Source organism: Anolis sagrei, chromosome 5, assembly GCF_037176765.1.
Source record: "Anolis sagrei isolate rAnoSag1 chromosome 5, rAnoSag1.mat, whole genome shotgun sequence".
Classification (NCBI taxonomy): Eukaryota; Metazoa; Chordata; class Lepidosauria; order Squamata; family Dactyloidae; genus Anolis; species Anolis sagrei.
Window position 1 is genome coordinate 105,263,227 of NC_090025.1, and position 24,200 is coordinate 105,287,426.

The window sequence follows — 24,200 nt, forward strand, 5'->3', positions numbered from 1 at the left end:
CATTCTCTCTATGGGGATTCAGGTCAGATAGCATCTATCCCCACTTAAAAAGAGTAATACAAAAGTTTGAATAGTAACAGTGTAATAAAAACAGAATTAAAATACAGTAAATACTGTAAAATGGCCTTTAAAACACACATCCAACCCTCAATCCCAGCAACCTCCACATGACAAGGAACACTGCTTCTCTCATTTTTTTCCTAGTGGCTAAAAGTATCTCTGACTCATCTGGATCAAGTTTTAGTTTACCAGTCGAAACTCAGCCCACTGTGGTTTCTAAATACTAGTTCAGTGTTTCACCCTCCTTCTTGGTAAATAATGGGAAAACATACTGCATACTGTTTCTCCTATTGTTGTTTTAGAGATCTTGTAGACACACCTCACAACTGTTTCATTTATCATGGGAGGCATGATGGAACGTAGCCCATGATCTACTGCATGAAGGGGGAACAGTAATAATCAGCACCACCCTTTGGAATTTGCCTTCCAACAGACTGTGAGATTGGAAACAATGAAAACGGTGTCCTCCAGTTTGATTTGGCAAAACACGTTGGATGGATACCATAGTCAGCAGCTTCTGAGAGCTCCACTAAAAACAACTGTAAGTTGTCTAGGAGAGTATCTAATGCAGTTCCAACACGTCAGGAATTAGACTGATATGTATCTAGAAAACCCATATGATAACACGTAGTCTGGAATATTAGATTGGCCCCCTCCTTCCTGACTTTCCGAAAAAAAGTAAAGATCTGGCTCTTTGAGCAAGCTTTTGAGAATGCAGTGGAACAGATAACACGGAACTATGAATGATGAACATGGAATGACCAGGCGATGTTACTGGATAACGTTTTTAACAAGATGGCACTGATGATTATATGTTTTAACGGTTTTTATTTATGTTTTATATTGTAATGTTTATTGTTTTTTAATGGCACTTTTATTAATGCCTGACATCGAATTGTGCCAATCTGTAACCCACCTTGAGTTGCTGTCTGGCTGAGAAAGGCGGGCTATAAATATTGTAAATAAATAAATAAATATGCCTGATTGAAACAATTGAAACAGGTGGGTCTAATGATGGATTTTGACTAGAAGTGATTAAAGTCCAATAAATTCTGTTTACCATTATCAGTGGTGAAGAATGCTGGGAGTTGAGACCATATTTTGCCCACCTCTGATTTAGCCAGCATGTAAAAATAAAGTAAAATGGAAGTTTAAAAACTTACATTCTTATAGAACAAAAAATATAGAAATACAATGAGCCCCCATAATTAAGTTAAAATATGGAACTTTGTTTTGAACAACCTGATGTCAGATATCTCAGTTCCAAGCTGTGTGGCTCTGGAGAAATCTCCTATGAAGGATCACGCAGAGAATCACAAGCGGAGTAGATATCAATGTGTTTATTGTTCGGAATACAAGAGCTTCGACTACTGGCCTCCTATATAGTACTAACTACAATACCATAAATAACTCATTCAGGAATCCTGGCGCCTTTCCCATATCAAAGCCCTCCCATCTCAAAACCAGGTTCTCCCCTCACCTTTGGGCAATTGAGTTTTATGGCTGGTCCATTTGTCCTGCATTTCCTTTTGGCCCAGTGTCCCATGGCCATGTGGTTTGTGCCAGTTGTATGGCATGAGCTAGAGATCATGACACCTGACAAAATATCAAATATGTAACCTTCCAATCATTCTGGCTCAAATAGGGACAATTTTTGATCTAGAATATAACAAATGGATTTCAACTGTCTCCAGGTCTATTTTCAACTATAAGATTATCTCTTGGACACATAAACTACCTGAGTTTTCTATTATAGAAAGACCATAAATTCTGAACCCAATCTTAATATTTCAGAAAATGATCACCATTCAGAAATAAAGAAAACAATTCATTATGATTCAGAAAACATCTCAAAGATCAAGTGTTTTACAAAGTACCATTATCAGTGAAAAATGCCATGCATTTGTCTTGATTGAATGCTTGTTATTTCCTTTTGCGACTTTATCTCTAGGACGGGAAGTTACACTTTGTGAATAAAAATTAATAAAATTTGTGTTGTTTACCTTTCCCCTTTTTGGGTAGTCTTTCATCTAGAATAACTCGCTGTCCATCAAGATTGGAGATGGGAACACCAAGGTCTAATGGTTCCTGCTCGCCATTCTGTAATCAAGTTTTGACATACCAGGAAAATATAAACATTTTCAGAACAATGTGATTTATAGACTTACAATAACATTTTTTTTATTTAACAAAGAATTTTTACATCCTTTGAAAATAAGAAGTTGCAAGCCATTGCTACTATGGTTCTACAAGCTCTTATCCAGCAGCTTAATGAACAACTTCATATAATTCTCTGTGGGATAGCAAAGCAGGATCAATTCAGTTTGACCTCTTTAGCTGCCGTATTTCAATGCTATGGAAAACTGGGTTTAAAAATAAAAATAAAACACTACAAAGACAATACAACGATCACCACACATATTGTATACTTCTTTCACAGCTAAGCAAAGCTAAAGGTGTTTACTTATTTTAAGGAATTACTTACTAGCCTTGCCACAAGATTATTAAGATTTAAGCCGTATTTTGCAACCACTGGTCGTAGGACTTCTGTTACTGGTTTGGTAGGTTTAGCCTTTAAGCCAACAGATCTATTGATCGGAATGAGATCAAGCCTAAATGATTTCAAAAAAAAGTTTCCTATTAAAAACCATTCAGAACATAAAAGGGAGTCCTATTTAGGAATATAAGTGAAACAGAAAGCAAAGATTTCAGAATGCATTACTTCATTTCTATGCAATTATGCTAAAAAGTGCATAATTTTTACAAATCGTTCAGTCTACAGGTATTAGAAAGCAGAGTATACACAACACACACAAATAACCCCAACCCAATCAATGGCAGCCATGGTTTAGCATGGCTTGTCAGGGGAAAAACCAATATCTGCAGATTTGGATCAGTCAAAATGTCACAAAGAGCAGGTAAGTTTCCAAGTTCTGGGAAACTCAAAAGCCTACATCATTTTTATGACACTTTGTTTCATCTTAGTACATGTATTGGCCAAGTGCAAACAATTATTGTCTGTGAAATAATGACATGGCTGGCACTTTAGTACAAAAGCTTCTGTTTCTGAATTACAAGGTAAAGTTGGCTCTCTGGATCCACGTATTGTGCATCTGTGGATGCCATCATCCACAGCTTGAAAATATCCCACCAATCCAAAAAGCAAACTTTGACGCTGTAATTTTATATAAGGGATGTTATTTTATTATGCCATTGTATATAATGGGACATAAGTATGTAGAGATTTTAGTATCCACAGGGGAGGGGATCATGAAACCAAATCCTAGATGATAACAAAGGTCCTTAACACAAGTGCAACTGGACATTTCCTTTACTTTAATAACAGGTACATGTCCTTTTGCTTCCTACAATGAAGTGAAAGAAGGCCTCCTTGAAAAACACTATATGTACATTATTGGTTCTGAATTTTCAAGGTATTATTGTCCTATGATGAAGGCCAACTGTTTTATTACACAGAAGGTGGGAAACCATTGAAACGATGCCCTAACAGCTTTAAATACCAAACAATATGGATTTTTTTCTTACCGAAATAATGTTCTTTTTTCTAATCGAAGAGCTCGAGATTCCAAAATACTGCTGTCCTGGTGCAATACAAGAGGCTACAAACATGGAAGAAACAAAATAACATGTTAATCTGAAATGTTATTAAACAAGATCTAATATTATAAATATTGAAGCTTTCAGCAAGTTTGGTGGAAATCAGAGATAAGAGTTAAAGAAGAAGGAAGAGTGTATGAATATAGAAAACTGAGTAGTGTAATTTTTTGATATTTATTTATTGCTAGTTTACAAAACCCTCACAGGGACTCATGTTTATGAGATGTTTAGCCCTTCTATATTTCTCAGTTGAAGGGTGCACACAACACTCAAACTTAAAGATGAAAAAACAAAGAAAATATACAAGCAGATGCAGAACTTATGTGTTTTCATGGACTAAATGCATGCAATTAATTATTATTTACAAGTAAATGTTATAGGTCTTGGGATAGGGTGAAAAATACACTAGGAATGTGGCAAGATAATATGGTAATTTATAACTCCAATCCATTTGGTATTTTACCAGCTGGGTTGCTGTCACTGGCTAGGAAAGGAAGGCCCACTGAGAAGGTGAAATACCATTTACCAGGAAGAAAATCATGGCAAAGAGGAAATCAACCTATATCCTCCCTTTGGAGCTGATGACAAAGTAACTGCTCCAATGTTTGTACTGTGTTGATTTGGTTGAGAGCTTGCTATGAGGGGCTCTCTAATCTTTTAATATCAAGATTACATATTGTACAATCTCTGTATCCACCGGGAATATGTTCTTGGAAAATCACAGATAATAGTGAACCCTTTTGAACAAAAAACTTCTGGTGGAAACACATCAAAGGGTCCACCTGGAGAACCTAGGAAAGTCCTAGAAAGGCCACCTCTTTATGAACTGCTAGCTCCTCCAGTGTGATTCTTTGGTCAACTTCTGACAGAAGTATATGACAAAACGGCACTAGAGAGAGCTGATTTAATCAAATGCAGGTAAGTGAAATTATGGACACCAGTCCCAAATACTGGGGGGAAGAGTCATATTGTAATAAGTAATCATAACATGCATACAAGTTTAAGTACCTTATCTCCGCCAACCAAAAATAGGTCAACTGCTGCTATGTTAATGCCTTGTTTCTCACAGAAGCCAGATAACATTTCCTTGATTGACACTCCTGCTTTAACGGTCATCATATAGGATGAGCCATCTGGAAGGTTAACATTGCAGCATTTGGAAGATTTTCCTTTTCCAGTTGCAGATCCAGGTGCCCTGAAAGAGTCAATCTTTCAAGAAACAAAACAGAAGAATATGTTTGATATGGAAATGAACAATGAAAATCAAACACCAAAGCATAGAAAAGGTATTGGCAAATAACACTACAAGATAACTACCTCTATACATTTTGTAAAGGAATATGTGATGTTGAATTGTTCTTAATAAACCTTCTGATGGTGTGCAAGAAAAATTAAAGGCATGCATGTTTATAACTATCTGTGATCTTACACTCCATCTTAATGAGTTGGATAGTTTCAGCTCTTCTCCTTGCTTTATTGGAAGTAGCGGGAGAGGAATCCTTCACCGCTTTCCTTGCATTCAACTGTATTTAGGATAGGAATGCACACATCACCAGCATTTGTGATCTGCATCTTTTTTACACTTTGGCCATGGGCCCCAGCAAGTGTAAGTGGGCAGACATCTAGGAAGCTCACCATGCTTTTGGTAATTGCTAATATGATACTTCAATCACCCAAAAGATCTGCCATGATAATAAGGAACAAATTTACACATCCAACGATAAAGATTATCCAGTCAGAATCTTTGCTCAATATAGTTTCTACAATGCATAATGCATCTAAAGCATCCCTGAGACAAGAACTTCCAACCTCTACATAATTACTTTTTAAAACTTTCTTAGGTTTCACTGTGACCATCTGTTTTTTTCAGCCTTTGCATTCTCCTTAGATACAATCTGGGACGCTGTCAGCAAAACCAAATATTTTGCTCCACCTTTTGCATACCTGCTACATATGCTGGTGTGCATAGAATAATCTAAATATGTGGATTGCTCCTTCATGACATCCAGAGAATTTGTATTTTCACATGTTTAATAATCTTGTAAGTTACTTTCTGAAGGCTGTGTCCTGAAATCTAGATGTATTTTAAATGAATTCATTTTTCTCTATACCGCTTTAATAATGATAAACATTTATCATAGACTTAAAGCAGCAACCACTTCTACCTATGCAGAAGTGGAAATAATTTGAAATTTTGAAGCTGTACAGAAATATTCCTCTTCCTACTTTTGGGAGATATTCCAATTATATATTATTGAACAAAAGTTGAAAAATATAATATTTGCCTCCTATAGATTGAAGGTCACTTTGCTATTTCGAAAAATAACACTGGAAGCATCACTAAGCAAAATCATGGAGATTTCTTTGCGGGGGGGGGGGGGGGGGTCATACTGTATAATATATTTTTAATTCTTTTAACTTTTCTTTCAAATGGAGCCACAAGGTCATGTACTGTAATGAACACCTGAAATGCCAGAAGTCACTTTGATTTTGATTAGTAACAAAAAAAACCTAAAACAAAAAAACAAAAAAACAGACTATTAATATTGCTAAAAGAAACTTAATTAGTTTCCTCCAGTCCTTCATGAACAGCCTAAGCACCACAGAGACATCAGATTCTGTCTGTTCTTTGGAGTTAAGCAAGGACAGCTCTGGTTAGTGCTTAGATAGGAGACCCACAAATGAATACCAGGTGCAGTAGACTACAATCCAGAGGAAGAAACTGGCAAAACTATCTCTAAGAATTCCTTATTTAAGAAATCACTTCATGGGTTTGTCAAGAATCCACAGGTGACTTGAAAATACATAACACAAACAGGCAGATTCATGTCAAGCAGAAAGAAAACATTATTTTATGTAAAAACTAGCTGTCCCTGCCACGCATTGCTGTTGGCCAGTCTGTGTATATGTGTTTTGAGTGTGTATATGTGTGTGTATATATTTGTATATATGTGTATATGCGTGTTTGCGCATAAAAGTGTGGTTTTGCGCATGCGTTGTTATGTAATTTTTGTTTTTTGGCTTTTTAAATCTCTTCTGCTGTGTTTTTCAGTGTATTTATGAGTGATGGTCACTCGTTGGCCTGATAGGTGTATTGTGTCTAAATTTGGTGTCAATTCGTCCAGTGGTTTTTGAGTTATGTTAATCCCACAAACGAACATTACATTTTTATGTATATAGATAGTCAAGCAAAGGGGAAAAAAACCCCAGTAATTGCAATAATCTCATGCTGTACAGCCCTACATAAAATTTTTCCTGTTATTTATTTATTTATTTGACATATATCCCACTTAACTTCTCAACTTTATTTTTCATCTCTGCCTCGCATTGTTACATATTTTGGTTTTTAAAAATCATTGAGAGCTGAGCTAAATATATTAACACATTGTCTTAAACATAATGTGTATCTCTCTCTCTCTCTCTCTCTCTATATATATATATCCATAATCGACTTTTTAATCATTTTTGTTCAGAAATTTGAACTTTGGGGGTGGTGGAAAAAAACCCAGTTTTCCCCTTGATTTTTGCTGCTGTTTTATCTCAAGCCTTCATATTTCTACCAAGCAGTATTTTTAAACTCATCTTTGGATTTTTTGATTTATATAAAGGGAGTGGGATTGATGTTATTTGGGTACATTGCATTTGCCTATTCACAGCCACATTTTTCAGTCCAGAAATGCAAGCCTTACCATTTCAAGACTCGCAGCTGATGACAAAGAGTCTTGAGATTCATGTCTGTAGGATAATCCATTGGGCTGAGCAGAATCTGTAAGGAAATTGTAACTCATAAAAGCTGCCAATTAATTAAAAACACAAGATAATCTTATTAGAAAATCAAATCAGTATGTATAAGAATGATCAAATATAAAATTAATGAATACCACTCATTCACTCTAATACATGTCTAAGAATAACTTAAATGCAATTATTTTATATTTGACAATTGGGGGTGCTATGATTCTCAAAACCATATAGGGCTACGAGCAACATTTTCCAATGCAACTATAACATTGCAGATTTTCAGATTTCTCCTCCTGCCATGTAATTAACTGGATTTTTAAACTCACCAGTAGGACAACCACCATTCTCCTTTTTCTTCTGTGATCTCCCCAAACTCTTGCTTCTGGACCAGGAAAAGAAGGCCCCTTTTTTCTTTCTCTCCGAGTCTTCCTCTCCAGATTCTTCATTTAAAGATCGTCCAGACTTGGATTTTCCACCCAACTACCATAAAAATGTAATTCTTAAAACTTATCTATAAACACCATATTAATTTAATTAGAAAGCCACCAAACCTTTCTAGAATTGATTTCTAGTTGCCCTATATACAGCTAATTTTCATCCCTACAGGTAATTCATATCATGTCTTCTCTATGATTTTCATCTGGTAAAGATAATGCTAACAATAACAAACTGGAGATAAAAGTGTAAATAGGACATCAATTAGGACTTAACATCATATGAAAATACATCTTCTAAAAAGAAATAGGAAACAAACTGCTTGTACTAATTAAAACCAAGCTTAGCTGCTTCAAATCCCACCCATGGGAGAAAAGCAGGATAAAAATAAATAAACAACAACAATAATAATCAGCAAACAAAGCATCATCAAAGTAAAAGCATTCCTAAATAAACATGTGTTTACCCACTAGCATAAAAACAATAAGGCCAGACCAAACTATGCTTCATTAGCCAAGGAGTTCCATAACACGAAACCGCTACTAAGAAGGCCATCTTCTGTATAGTCCTCTCTAGTTTGTCTCCAATTATTACAGAGATCAAATAAAAATTCTTTGCAAAAATGTTAAAAGCTTGGGCAGGTTCACAAAGAATAATATGGTATTTTAAACAACTTCGTTCCAGGGACTATAGTACTTTATCAGTAATATGCAAAACTGGAGCTAGCGAAGGTATTTTAACAAGAGAGTCACACGTTCCCTTATATTAGCTCCAATGAACAACAAAGGTCCCATCTACACTGCTATATAATGCTGTTTGAACTGCATTATATGGTCAGTGTAGGCTCATATAATTAAGATTGAATGGTGTAGGCTCATATAATTAAGTTTGAACAGAGGCATCAGATCTTAACTCGCTTTTGGTATCGCCATCATAATTTCAGGTGTCCAAAGACCTTTGTGGTGGTCTGTTCAGCACAATCCCTCCCTGTCCATTTTTCCAGTCTACAAAGCCAACAAAAGCAGTATCTAATGTTGGCATTGAATCATGCCATTATTTGATGTACACCGTTTTGAGTCTCCCCAGAGGTGAGATAAGTGGTATATACCACTAGTTTCAAATTTTGTTGGGCAACTACCCTATTTGTATGGTTTCAGAAAGGGGCCATTGCTTCCCTGGAGCTTGGTGCCCCTTCGTTTACACTGTTGCCATAAGAACGCAGTTCCGAACCAGACCAGTGCTGCCCATTCCATTGCCGAGGTCACGGTGAAAGGGAGCGTTTCTGTTTCCCTGTCTCGGTCCATCCCCTGCCATTTTCTGATTCTTCTGTCTCTGCCCGTCATTTGCGAAGATGCCCTTAAGAAGACTACTTAAAATAAGTGTTTGGCCCTTTGGCACTGGTGGGGCAGGAGGGGGAAAGGGAAAGCAGGAAAGAGAGGGAAAAGGTTAAAATAACAAGAAAAGGGGGGAGGAGTAATTAATGGGCTAAATCGTTACAAATATTTATGTCGCAAAAAATGAGGGATTGAATTTTAGAGGGGGACAATTATCAGTGTCCAAAGTTATTATTAATACATATATTTCTTCATATGAATTACAATTACAAGAATGATGTAACATGCCAAAAATGCCATGTATCTACTATATTAAAGAGAGGAGGAATATGGTCACCAAACGTTAAGGCCAACAGTCATATCTTCTTTGAGTATCATCTCATGGCTTTCCAATCTCCTCCCCAGCTCTTGCCCATTAAAAGGTCATCTTCATCGTTATTATTATCAAATTATTTGTTTTGAATCTTTTATCTAATTTTAGTTATTACACATGTAATCTAATCTGTTAATAGGTTAATATTGCAATAAAGCAAACATTTAATATGTTTCATGTGTCCCTATTTTAAAAAATTCAAAAATAGTAAGAGAGGCAGAAAAAAAATATCCCATATTAATTATTCAAAGTCTTTTAGATGATAGAGGATGTGGGACAGAAAATGGACAAAATATATACAGATGTAAAAGCAATAATAATTTTCTTAAAATTGCTTTTAGTTATAAAATCCTGTTGTTATAATCTTCTTCTGATTCTTTATAAATTCCATGAAGGGTTTCCATTCGTTCTGAAATTTTTGAGTGTTTGCTTGTTGTAAAGCCAAAGTTAATTTGTCAGTTTTGGCCATCTCAAAAACTTTTGTAATCCAGTCTTCAGGTGCTGCTGTGTTTTGCTGTCTCCATAATTTTGCATATTTAATTCTTGCTGCTGTTGTCATGTAAAGGAAAATTATTTCCTGTTGTGTTAATATGTGTTTGCCTAATAGTCCCAATAAGAACAATTCTGGTTTCAGTGGGATTTTACTCTTTAAGATAGTTCCATGTCTGTATGTATTTTTATCCAGAATTCATTTGAATTCCATATTCTCATCAATGAGTTCCTTATCTGGTGTTTCAAAAGTTATAATACAATTTTGTTTTCTCATATGTCAGATATGTGTGTTCCTGGGGTTATTGGGGGATTCAGAAAATTGCATTGGGTAGACTCCATCAGCTACAGTTTCATATGTAGGGTTATCATAGTTTTTTTAGGACTTAAAGTCGTCCCCCTAGCTCAATGTGGAGTCACAAAAAGAAATAAAAAGTTTCTGAACATGTTTACAATCCAAACCACCCTTTTAAACAAGACTTGCAAATGCTCATTTATTTTCAGGAAATGCTTGATTTTTAGAACTACTTTATAGACCAATATGCTTGGTGTCATACAAAAATGACTTGGTAGAAAAGTGAGTGGAAATAGATTGAGAAGCCCTGGTCTAGATCACCAGGAGGGGAAATTAGGGATGCTGTTCTTCCCCTTTTTTCAATGAGATATTGGGTGAGGTGTTTTATATTGTGTGTGATTTCTATAGTTTATTTTTTTAATTAAAAAAAGTAGTATAATGCTCCTGCCTTTTGCTTTCGATCCGTAACCAAGAGTCATGTAAATGTTTATATCTCAAAAGGCTTAACTCAAAGTATGCTGTTTAGAACTTGGAGGAAAAAAAGTTTGTATTACCAAAGTTTGCATTAAGGAAGAAATAGAAAGGAAGGAAGGAAGGACTGAAGGAAGGAAAGGAGGAGGAAAGGAAAGAAAGAAGAGATGTTTTGTGTGATTTGTATAATTTATTTATTTTTAAATTAAAAAATTTAAAAGTAGTATAATGCTCCTGCTTTTTTCTTTCACCCCTTACACAAGAGTCAAGAACGTGATCCAAGGAAGAATTCTGAAATTGGCCTGAAGAAAAGAAAACAGCAAGTTGACAGCTACTGACATCTGAAGGAAATTAAGGATACATTATCACAAATACATTGTTGGAAAACTCCAGAAAACTATGTAGATAACAATGTATTGTTGAAGGCTTTCATGGCCGGTTGTGTTTCTTCACCAGCTTCCCTATGCAGAAGAGATGCAAAACTTAGAACAGGCCACGAGAGTAAAGACAAAGATCCACCCAGAGGAAAAGTGTTCTTACCATACATCAAGAGAACCACTGACTGCATAGGGAAGCTGACGAAGAAACACAACCTACAAACTATCTACAGACCCACTAAGAAAATCCAACAAATGCTGTGTTATTTGAGAACACAGAAATGCTGGACCACTCTAACAACTTCCATGTCAGGCTAAACAGAGAAGCCATTGGAATCCGCAAGCATGTGGACAATTTCAACAGAAAGGAGGAAACCATGAAAATGAACAAGTTGTTGTTTGTATGCCTACACAAATGGGTTTTACACTTGTGCGGAGATTCCATTTGGAGTGTTCAACAGCTAAATAGCTTGGCAGGGACACCCAGTACTCTAATGTACCAACATGAGTTACTGTTCTATTTCCAAGTCTGTAACAGACAGGGACCAGACAGAGGTAAGGTAGGGAGGGTTTGTGAGGGCACAGAAGTAGTGCTACTGATGAAGCACTTCATACATACACTTAGGAATTGGACACTTAGCTAGCCCATAGGCCAGTCTGAATAACCCAAGATGTTGCAAAGACATTTGCTATCCTTTTTGGTGAGCCCCATAAAAAATAAACATCTACTACTGTAGCAATAGGCAGCTGTATGTTGGATATACAATGACACTTTATAAGGCACAGAAACATCAAGACAGTGAAAATAATTCTCTAAAATTGTCGATGGATGCAGATGGAATATATGTAAGACAACTACGACAGTACTCTTGATAAGAAAGAGATGTCTGGTTAGATGACCACAGTGTCCTAATGGAAGACTAGAAAGAACTCATTTGTACATAAAGGTTACTTGCTCTCCTCAACAGGATGGTAACAGGAAATTTCTCTTTCAAGTTGAGTAAACATTTATCAGCAGTGGACAAAGATTTAAACAGTTTATGAATCAAATGTGAGAGGCAACAGTGCCAATGACTAAGATGGTGTAGAAGGGATCACTGGAGGACAAAGATGTGCCACACCTTTGAGAAGCTTTTTGATTACAGGATGTGACAAAAAAGTATTTGAGTCAGATGTTTGTTTGAAAGCCACTTTAACAGTCAAATAAACTTTCAAATATTAGTATATTAGTCCTTATTGGTTGTACTGATCCATTTAGTTTTAAGACTGCAGTCAGGAGATCAGAAGACATTTACTTCTTGGGAGGAGAACAATGACCAATCTCAATAAACAGTAAAGATTAGAGACATCACACTGGCAACAAAGATCCCCATAGTTAAAGCAATAGTATTCCCCCCAGTAACCTATGGATGTGAGAGCTGGACCATAAGGAGGGCTGAGCAAAGGAAGATAGATGCTTTTGAACTGTGGTGCTGGAGGAAAATTCTGACAGTGCCTTGGACTGCAAGAAGATCAACCTGTCCATACCTCAGGAAATAATGCCTGACTGCTCACTGGAAGAAAGGATATTAGAGGCAAAGATGAAGTACTTTGGCCACATAATGACAGGAAAGCTTGGAGAAGCTCATGATGCTGGGGGAAATGGAAATTAAAAGGAAGAGGGGCCGACTTAGGGCAAGATGGATGGATGGCATTGAAGTGACTGGCTTGACCTTGAAGGAGCTGGAGGTGGCAATCACAGACAGGGAGCTCTGGTGTTGGCTGGTCCATGAGGTCACGAAGAGTTGGAAGCAACTGAATGAATAAACAGCAATAACAAGCCCTTTTTGGGGAAGATGTAAAAGAAAATGTATGATAGTGGAGAATCCTGTTAGAGAGTTAGGTTCTGATCTAGATCTCATGAAAAAAACACTTCTACTTATATTTGTAGGAACATTTAGTACAGCTTATTCTAGCAGCAGACAAGCTTAGGGAAAAGTCATGACACAACGCTTCAGGCAATGAGAAGAATTATCCTGAGATCTGGGTGGAGTACCTGATCTTGAGACAGACAGTCCTCAGATGAAGAAGCATATGCTGGCCCTTGGAAACGTCTAGAAAAGAGGCAAAGCATTTTTTTTTTGGGCCACGGGGATAGAATAATAGAATCATAAGAGTTGGAAGAGACAACAATGTTTGTCCAGTCCAACTTCTTGCCATGCAGCAACACACAATCAAAACAACAAATGGCCACCCAGCTCCTGCTGAAACATCTCCAGAGAAGGAGATTCTACTACACTCCAAGGCAGCAAATTTCACTGTTGAACAGCTTTCACGATCAAGAAATTGTTCCTAATGTTTCAGTGGAATCTCTTTTCCTCCAGTTTGAATCCATTGCTCTGTGTTCCAGTCTCTGGAGTAGCAGAGAATAATTGCCTTCAATGTGACCTCTTTTCAAATATTAAAACATGGCTATTATGTCCCCTTTCAGCCTTCTTTTCTCAAAGCTAAACATACCTCATTCCCTAACCTACTACTCATAAGGCTTGGCTTCTTCCAAACTTTTGGTCGCCTTTCTCTGGACATATTCTAGCTTGTCAATATTGTTTTTGAATTCTGGTGCCCAGAACTGAACATAGTACTCCAGGTGAGGTCTGACAAAAGTAGATTTCCCTTGATGTAGACACTGTACTCCTAATTATGCAGCCTAGAATTGCATTGGTCTTTTTATCTGTTGCATCACATTGTTGACCGATGTTCCGCTTATGATCAATCAAGACTGTTAGATCCCTTTCACATGTACTAATAGATGTCACCCATCCTAAGTCTGTGGATTTCATTTTTATTGCATGGCTTGTTTTCAACTTCTTGTGACTATCACATTCCTTTCTAAGTGTTTACGGATTGTGGTCAGGTTAATTGGGCGGTAACTATTCGGGGTTCCATTTTTCTCCTTCTGAAGATGGGGCAATTGCCTTCTTTCAATTTGCTGGAACTTCTCCTGTTCTCTAGGAACTTCCAGTGATGATTGCTATTATTTCTGAAATTATTTCTATCAGTTCTTTTAATACCTTTGGATGTTGCTTACCTAGCCCTAGAAACTTAAATTCATTTAGATATTCCTGTACTACCACTTTACCTATCCGTGCTGCATTTCCTCTGCTGCAGTGGTGTCAAACTTGTGGCCAGATGCTTTGGACTTTGACTCGCAAAATTCCTGACCACTGGACAAACTGGATAAGACTTCTGGGAGTTGGAGTTCCAAACACCTGGAGGGCCAAAAATTTGACACCTCTGCTCTAGTGCATCCTTGCCTCATTATCCCCAAGTTAAGCACTGAGGCAATAAAGGTGTTGAGCAGTTCTATCTTGCCTCTGTGCACTGTTAGTATTTTTTCGCTATCAGCTGTGTACAGTGGCCCTACCATTTTCTTGTTCTTCCTTTTGATATGGACATAACTAATAAAGCCCTTTTTTGTTTTAAATCTCTGACCTCATTTTGCGATTTAATTTTTCTAACTTTATCCCCACATGTGCTGACTATTTGTTTGAAATCCTCTTTGGCGAGGGAGCAAGCTTGTTTTCTGCTTCCTTGGAGACTAGGACGAGGAACAATGGCTTCAAACTACAAGAGAGGAGATTCCATCTGAACATTAGGAAGAACTTCCTGACTGTGAGAGCCGTTCAGCAGTGGAACTCTCTGCCCCGGAGTGTGGTGGAGGCTCCTTCTTTGGAAGCTTTTAAGCAGAGGCTGGATGGCCATTTGTCAGGGGTGATTTGAATGCAATATTCCTGCTTCTTGGCAGGGGGTTGGACTGGATGGCCCATGAGGTCTCTTCCAACTCTTTGATTCTATGATTCTATGATTTCTCCTTTTTCCATTTCTTTTACACATCCCTTCTAAATCTTAGCTCAATTGAAAGTTCTTTAGACATGCATTCTGGTTTCTTTAGACAGCTCTTCTTTTTGCTCTTCAATGATGAACTTTGCTAACCATAGTTAACCAGCTCCAAGAAAGCGGTCTAACCACATAATATGGACATAATGCCTAAATAATAACACATACATGAAAATTCTGGCCCTTAAGAGCTGCAATTGTCCAGAAATTTTGCAGTACAAAGATACTGAATTTCTCTAATACAGCATATTAAATCAAAAGATTGCCTGTGAATTCATTTTTTTCTTTAAGTGGAAATTATCATTCAACAAAATTGTTGTCAATAGTTATGTTTTCAGGAGGTACATGTTCACATAAGAGGGACTAACCTTTTTTGGTGTTGAAGAAGTAGACCACTCAGAACCCAGACTGTGTTTAGAAGTAGGGCTACTGGAAACAAATTGTGGATCAGGTACAGGACGACCTTCAACTTCTGCTAAAATACATTCTTGGTATACTGGAGATTTCAGAAAACGTGTATAGCTGTCGAACTTCATCAAGTTGAAAATCTGAGAATTTGAACACATTAACATTAGATAAGAGTGAAATTTTGTTAGTATGATTTGGCATCTAAGATAATTATTTGACTTAACTTTTAAAAGAACACGGAAATGACATAGATTTTTGTGAAATATCATCAGAAAAAGCAGCCCACGCACAAGAAATAAAACTGTAATATATATATTTTTAATTTCCTGGAAAGGTTGAATCCAAATAGGACCACAGCATTTCAAATTAAAACCATTTTAATGCAAAATAATCTGCAAATTCTTTATAAGTGCTCAGCATGGTATCACAAAACTATTTCAGTGGGAGACTTAATGCTTATTTAACTTTGGCTGAAACTCACCACTTCAAAAGAATGAATACAAAAAAAAAGAGAAGAATTATAAATATATACGTTATCTATTTCACATGGTTTTAATAATATGGCTAAAAAAGCAGAAGTGAGTCCACAGATCTGGTCAGCTCTGTGAAAAGTGAATGTGGTGAGGAAAATCAGGAAATCTTTAGCAGCGAGGGGGCTATGTATAGGCAGATTTGTGACTTGTTTGAGACTTCCTCCCCACAACTTTGTATTACAATTTTCATTTTCTTTGCTTAGGTTGAAGATTTAGCAGATATAGCCTGCTGTTATGTTTGAAGATCCCCTGCTGTTGGCAAAAGTGGACTTGAGCTTTAGCTGCTGGGATATGTGACTCATCCAGCTGTAAAGATCTCAGCTCCACAGTTGGATATTCAATTGCATTTGAATTCAATGTGAAGGCTCTGTTCCTCAGAACAAAGGACGAGGCAACACAAAATTATTGCCATTACGAAGGAAGATAGAAGAACTCAAGGAAGAGGCAGATGTTTTGGAAGACTCTCAAAACCAGAAACTGTCCTGGTCAGCTCTGAGAATAAAGACTAGGGATTGCTGGAAGGACAGTGGTGAAGTTGCAGATTAGCAGCACACAGCCTAGTGTCGTTATTGCAAAAAAGGGGCCTTCTCAGAAGACAGAGAAAGCAAAGGTTAGTACATTAGGGTAGATGAAAGGTTAAATACACCCCTCCCCTCTTTTTAGAAGGCTGTCAACAGTGCACAGGGGCCCACATGTCTGTACAATTAACAGAGAAATGGGCTCGACACTGGTAACATCTGAGAACATAGGATAAAAGGCTCTCAAAGCTTTAGTTTTGTCGAGGAAGACGATGTCGTTGGTTTGTGGTGTGAACCTGGACTTTGATGTTCTTTAGATTATTAGCTTTGTTACTTCTAGACTGTACACTTTATTGCTGTATTTTGGTTTCTGATTTGTACTTCTGACTCTGCTATTTTTAGACTGCAGGCTTTCTTGACCTGCACTGGAATTCTGGTTTGTGTTTGTTCCCAAATGAACTCTGAAAGTTTTTTGATGTGACCATGGCAATTTGGACTGAGGACTTAGGCTTTATCTTGCTCTCAACAGCTTGTGTGTATGCCTCCTAAAATTACTAACTTTTTAAAGTTTAGAACTGATTACTGGATAAGACTCATAAGCATAGCTCTGGGAAAATGTACTTTGGACATAGCTGCCAAAAGCCATTCTCCATGAACCTCTTCCCTCAGAATATTGCCATAATAATAATAATAATAATAATAATAATAATAATAAAGAAAAAAATTTGGATCATTGATGTCACCATACCAGGTGATAGTTGCATTGAGGAAAAACAACAGGAAAAACCCAGCTATTATCAGGACCTCAAAATCGAATTGCAAAGGCTCTGGCATAAACCAGTACACGTGGTCCCAGAAAAATATTTTTTTATTTACTCTGGCATTTTTTTACAAATTTAAACATTTTAGCAAGATAATTTTAGTATGCTTTCAATGTTAATCTTCCGACCTCTTCTTTTGTATTTATTTTATGCAATACATAACCCTGAAGTACGGTATAATCAAAAGAATTACAAATACAGTTCTGGAACGACTGCTGGAAGCAGAGGGTGAAGGGCAGAGAGGACCAAAGTACTTCATGCATTGGCAAGCACAAGTGGAAGAGCGAATGCAATGGAAGGGATGCCAATGTTCTATGTTCTATGTTCTGTACACCGCCACGAGTCGCCCTCGGGCTGAGAGTGGCGGTTAACAAATGCAAATAATAAATAAATAAATAAATAAATAATTCAGTAAAATAAAACGTACATACCCAGAATTATGGTCAGCACCTCACCTCCACTGTTAAAGTTTATGAATAAGTTGACAAAAAGCCAAAGGTGGTCCCCATAAACGCTTTGAAAATCACCTCGCATTCACACTTACTACATATTTATGTTAAAAAAAATTACCTGAAGCTGTTGATCTTTAAACATATCCGGGTGCGGTGCATTGAGAACATCATCTGCCAGCTGTGCCTGACTATCAATATTAACGGGGGTTGTTGCTTTGCTACATAAAAACTTATTAAAAATCTCTCGAGCTCTGAAAGAAAGCTGCAAAACACATTTTATTATTCACAGTGTAAACAAGTCAAAATGTTAAGTTATTGGGTGGCAAGGTCAAATCAGATGTACTTTATGTATGTAAATTTCGTATTTTAATATAAGCAGGAAAGCATCAGGATCACAGTGCAAAAATTGTGGAATGGGTGTAACTTTGCATGGGTATAGTAAAACTACCTCTGGCATTTATAATTACCTTTAGAACAAAGTCAATGAGGACTTTTTCTGGAGTAAAACAATGGTTGGGATGGGAGACTTTTCACTATTGCTACAGCTGCGGTGGTAGAGAATTTTAAAAATTAATGTCATGTACTATGGATGGAGGAAAGAAACCTTGACACTAAATGCCATGATGGCCTCCTCCCATTGGCAGGTAACCCATTTTTATTCTAACATATTTTTAATGCAAAATGTTTTTAAAGATTGGGTTAGGGGATGCTGTATTGTTTTAAAGTGTAATTCTAATTTAAAATTCACTTTCTCTCTTGTAAACTATGAGTTATCTTGAGCCCCAATTTTTGAGAGGAAGGTTTGATGAAGGTGATGATGATGATGATTACAAGGCACAAGCTCCACCAGTTAATCTTATCAGGACCTGGTAACAACCTAACAATAAGCAGGTAGGGACATCCAATGGCTATTAAATAAGTCTTGTGTGTTATAAGATCATAGAAGTCTTGTGTCATACCAAAGTTCTATCTCCATGTCAGGCAATGAAATGCCCTGGTACAAACGGGCACTGGTATATTTACTACTATAACCTTTAAATGTATCACTCAAGCCGTTTACAAGACAGCATTCTATATATTAAAAAAAGCAGATTAAACATCTACTACAACATTCTCATCTAAAATCAGCAAAATAGAGTATCAGTCTCCTGGTTTATTTATACAGCTACATCTACTCTTAGATCTTTACATACTGGGCAAAAATAAGTTATTTCAATCAAATTTTTCTATCATGCACAAATCTATTATTACTACAGTTAAAAATAGAATTTTGGAATTTACAATAGTTTGATAGAATGTATATTTATTCTATACACAGGTGCCAGTCACAGCTGTTAAAGGGGTGGCTTACTTGGTTATCTTTCCTCAGATCTTTCCATAAATGAGGTTTAGAGCAAGTGTATCAGGAAGAACTTCGAGAAGGATTTGCCCTCATGTCTAGGTTGATAGTATTCATATCTAAACTGCTGAAACTTTACATTTGGAGTCTATGGGACTCCCACCCTTAACACGCAACAACAAAAAAGATGTCAGAACTTGTTCATTTGGATAAAGCCTGACAACTGGGAAAATATCCTCTACAGGCACCTATTGTAGAGCACAGTGACCATATTTTTAGGAATTCTTAACTTGTTGTAATGCACAGAGATCTTTGTGGGGTTAGAAAGTGAAGGCACACTTCTCATGCATTCATATTCCTCATCTTTAGAAGACTTTCCTTCACAACAGGGCAACTATGCAGACGAAAGGTGGAACGATTCCTGTTCATCCTGCCCTGTTCATTCCAAACTCTGCATGTTCCTGATCACTGATGTTTCTGAACTGGATGAGATGTTGTAAAGGAGCAACTATGCAGTTACAGCTTCACACAAATTGGACTAGTTTTCCACCCAGTACAAGCACTCCAGGAGTTGAGCTGATGGCCACAGTTCCAGTGCTCACTATATATACTGAATGTTAAGGATTAGATTACAATAAACGCAGTGTCTCTCCCTCCATATATACACTTCATCAATTTTCCTAGATCAGTGATTCTCAAACTGTGGGTCCCCAGGTGTCTAAGCCTACAACTCCCAGAAATCCCAGCCAGTTTACCAGCTGTTATGATTTCTGGGAGTTTAAGGCCAAAATATCTGGGAACCCACAAGTTGGGAACCACTGTCCTAGAGGTACTTTGTGAGTTTTGTTTCCAACAGATCTCACAACCTCTGAGAATGCCTGTCATAGATGTGGGTGAAATGTCAAGAAAGAAAACTTCTGGAACATGGCCATACAGCCCGGAAAACTCACAGCAACCCATCTATTTGCTTTCTTGGTTAGTCTGTTCTGGATGAGGGCAAAGCTAATAGAATCATTTTACTCTACTCCTCTTCTGCCTCCTTCTCTTCTGCTATAAAAGTAGTGGTAGTTAAATGTCAACTTTTCACTTTGTAAATATATCTATGGTTTGCTAAAAGAAACAAGCATGGTGGGCGGCAAAGATTATTTTTAGAATATACAAAGTAATCTTAAACTGGGAAGAATAAGATTTAACCCAATCTAAGAACAATACTGAAAAATTATCCCCACAAAAGCAAGAACCTACCCATGTATTTTTAAACATAAATATGTGCATATACAGCACACATAACATGTCACCACATAGTCTTACCTCTTTTTTGTCATGGGCAGATATGTGGTGAAAATATTCACAAGCTTGCCAAAATAAAATATTTTCTTCACTAAATTCCTTTCGTAGAAACTCCTAGGTGGAAAAAAGAAAGTTACATTAAAAGACATTAGTCAGTTCTTGTGGGTTTTTTTCGGGCTATATGGCCATGTTCTAGAGGCATTTCTCCTGACGTTTCGCCTGCATCTATGGCAAGCTTCCTCAGAGGTGAGGTCTGCTGGAGCTGGGAAAAAAGGGGTTTATATATCTGTGGAAAGACCAGGGTGAGACAAAAGGCTTTTGTAAGTTGGGCTAGGTGTGAATCTTTTCAATTGACCACCTTGATTAGCATACAATGGGCTGACTGTGCCTGGAGCAAACTCTTCTTGAAAGGTGATTAGAGAAGAAGAGTTTGCTCCAGGCACAGTCAGCCCATTGTATGCTAATCAAGGTGGTCAATTGAAAAGATTCACACCTAGCCCAACTTACAAAAGCCCTTTGTCTCACCCTGGTCATTCCGCAGATATATAAACCCCTTTTTTCCCAGCTCCAGCAGACCTCACCTCTGAGGAAGCTTGCCATAGATGCAGGCGAAACGTCAGGAGAAATGCCTCTAGAACATGGCCATATAGCCCGAAAAAACCCACAAGAACTGAGTGATTCCGGCCATGAAAGCCTTCGACAATACAAAGACATTAGTATTTGTTGAAAGATAGGCAAATAATAATTGCAGCTCTGCATTGCTCAGCCACTCTCTAGTTTTAAGAGATTATTTTCTAAAGAAGGGCGATATTGGAAACATGTAATTTCTAAATATGGTTCAAATATTGAAAAAATAATATTCAGAATAAATTCCAGGACTCTTAGTTGTCCTGTTCTTGATCTCTAGAAAAAATGAGCACAAACATTTGCTAGAATTCTAGAATCAAAGTTGGAAGAAACCACAAGGGCCATACAGTCCAACCCACTTCTGAAATGTCATACACAATCAGAGCGCTCTCAACAGATGTCCATTCAGTCTCTATTTAAAAACCTCCAAAAAAGGAGAGTCCATAAAACTTCGACTCAGTAGCATATTCCACTGTCAAACAGTTCTTACCATCATGAAGTTTGGGTGGAATCTCTTACATTTCTACAAGATATGCCTTACACATTGTTCTTCTTTCAGATTTTGAGCAGATACATACCGTAACCTGTGTCCTACTCATTGGATGGACATATATCAACACTGTGACTCATTCGTTGAAATTATAATTCGTTTTGGAGTCTCTTGATTTCAATGGAGGAGATTTTGAAATGAGTTTGATTCTCTCATTGAAATAATGAGACCTTCCTTGTAAATTTTAGCTGGATGCTGTTAAACCTTTTTTGCATTACTTACAGAGAAATATCGAACCCCAACTGGATCCTGAAGAAGTCGTTCAAATGAAACAGCCCAGCTTGCAACTCTTCTTTCACGATGCCGGCGGCAGCTCTGAACACTTGGGAGGCTGGCATTGCTGCTGAGGCTATTATCACTGACACAGTCCTTCAAATCTGTGGTATTTAGCTCTGTTGAAGAAAGGAAGAGCAAATTAATCCATTAACAGAATTGCAAACTTTTCTGGAAATACATATTTACAAAAACAAAATCAAAGAAATACACAAAGATTAGAAAAATGAGTTCCTTTTAAACTGTCTATGCCTGTAATGTAAATTTCAGTACGCAATAAAAATTTCCCTTTTATTTAATGTATTGAAAGCATGTTTTATATCTTCTTTACAAATAGCTTCTATTTGTCAGCTTCAGTCGCATATAAATATATCAATATCCATTAATGAAGTTATGGAACATCAGGGTGTTTCCAAAGGTGGTCACATACAACTAAATGAATATTCACTGGTTCGTACTCAATGATTTCTAAATACTAATACAGATTGCAATATTAAATTTAAAACATTAAGAGTTCTAATATTTTTGAAATTGTATGTGCTCTGTCCTACAATGATTCTGAATGGATTAACATATCCACCAAGTACAAAACAAATTGCTTCTTCTCCATATTTTACCATCTAAAATACAACTGGAATAGCACTTTCAAAAACCAATAGAATTAATGAAGATAATTTAATAGATGTACATAGTTCCGCTTAAAACAATTTTGTTCAGATATTACACCACATATTAATGCCTTTTTTATAATAAGTCACATATAATATTTTGGAAGAGTAAGTAAACATATGTAGGTATCTTGGCTTCATTGTGGATAAAAAGACTGATTTTTTTCATATCTGGGATTGTACTTCGCCAACTTCACAACAAATTAGCCTGGAGATGTATTTGATGACTTTTTGAATTACAAGATAAGTTTGCCCAAATGACATCTTCCCGAGCATACAAGGAAAAAAGGAAATGCTAAATTAATTCCTCCCTCCTCCAAACTGGCCTACAAACAGACCCTCTTATAACTGTATCAGTGGCGGTAATGAACCGGAGTCTCAAGCCTGTTTTTTTTAACCTATAGAGAACATGGTAACTATTCAGCTGAAATTCTCATGCAACTGAAGCTACCATTGCATGCTATGAGTTATTGCTTCTGTGGGCCCCTACCTCAAATGGGGTCGGTCCCCTTAGCTCCATGCTGGGTTATCAAAAGAATTTCTGAACTTCATCTAGTGGCTGCTTTAGAAATTTACACCACTTTGTTAGCTGAGTTTACAGTGGATATGGCAGGGGGAAAAAACCAGCCTCTTTAGCAAGTCTTGCAAATGCTGATTTGATATAAGGAAATGTTTGATTTTTATACATATTTTATATAAATATATAAACTTGGTAACATAAAAAATTCTCAGGCCAAAAGAGACCCCTGAGTGGAAAGGTTTAAGAAACCTTGTTATAAGTAACCAACTCACATTGAATACCATATAGATTGCATGGCAGAATAACAATATTAAAGATTATCAAGTCCAGGGCTTCTTAATTTCCCGCCGCTTGTGGCTCCTTTCCATCCAAGGAACTTTTACATGACCTCAGGTATGTGTTTATAAATAAAAATGTAAGGTTTGTTTGTGGGATTAACAGAACTCAAAAACAACTGGACGAATTGACACCACATTTGGACACCAGACACCTAACAACCCAATGTATGTCCTTCACTCAAAAAATTGATTTTGTCATTTGGGAGTTGTAGTTGCTGGGATTTATAGTTCACCTACAACCAAAGAGCATTCTGAACCCCACCAATGATGGAATTGAACCAAACTTGGCACACAGTTCTCCCATGACCAACAGTAAATACTGGAAGGGTTTGGTGGGCATTGGTCTTGAGTTTGGGAGTTGTAGTTCACCTACATCCAGAGAGCACTGTGGACTCAAACAATGATAGATAATGGACCAAACATGGCACTATTACTCAATATGTCCAAATATGAACACTGGTGTAGTTTGGGGGAAAATGTTGTTGTTGTTGTTCATTCGTTCAGTCGTCTCCGACTCTTCGTGACCTCATGGACCAGCCCACGCCAGAGCTCCCTGTCGGCCGTCACCACCCCCAGCTCCTTCAAGGTCAGTCCAGTCACTTCAAGGATGCCATCCATCCATCTTGCCCTTGGTCGGCCCCTCTTCCTTTTGCCTTCCACTTTCCCCAGCATAATTGTCTTCTCTAGGCTTTGCTGTCTCCTCATGATGTGGCCAAAGTACTTCAACTTTGTCTCTAGTATCCTTCCCTCCAATGAGCAGTCGGGCTTTATTTCCTGGAGGATGGACTGGTTGG

At 37.2% G+C, this 24,200-nt stretch overlaps 1 protein-coding gene across 8 annotated transcripts in view; it reads right to left on the bottom strand.

Annotated features, from left to right (window-relative positions):
- The window catches only part of RGS12 (regulator of G protein signaling 12), a 98,022-nt gene that overhangs the window by 24,240 nt on the left and 49,582 nt on the right, over positions 1–24,200 (bottom strand). For 6 of the 8 annotated variants that reach the window (XM_060778011.2, XM_060778009.2, XM_060778015.2 and 3 more), the window contains 11 exons: positions 21,830–21,999; positions 20,452–20,544; positions 17,920–18,063; positions 15,438–15,617; positions 7,746–7,899; positions 7,368–7,444; positions 4,687–4,887; positions 3,607–3,680; positions 2,546–2,672; positions 2,064–2,160; positions 1,121–1,171 (listed from right to left, as the gene is read on the bottom strand). In XM_060778011.2, coding sequence (XP_060633994.2) covers positions 1,121–1,171; positions 2,064–2,160; positions 2,546–2,672; positions 3,607–3,680; positions 4,687–4,887; positions 7,368–7,444; positions 7,746–7,899; positions 15,438–15,617; positions 17,920–18,063; positions 20,452–20,544; positions 21,830–21,999 — 1,368 coding nt within the window. The remainder of the gene's footprint in view (positions 1–1,120; positions 1,172–2,063; positions 2,161–2,545; positions 2,673–3,606; positions 3,681–4,686; positions 4,888–7,367; positions 7,445–7,745; positions 7,900–15,437; positions 15,618–17,919; positions 18,064–20,451; positions 20,545–21,829; positions 22,000–24,200) is intronic. The other 2 variants (XM_060778012.2, XM_060778014.2) reach the window with 1 other exon arrangement.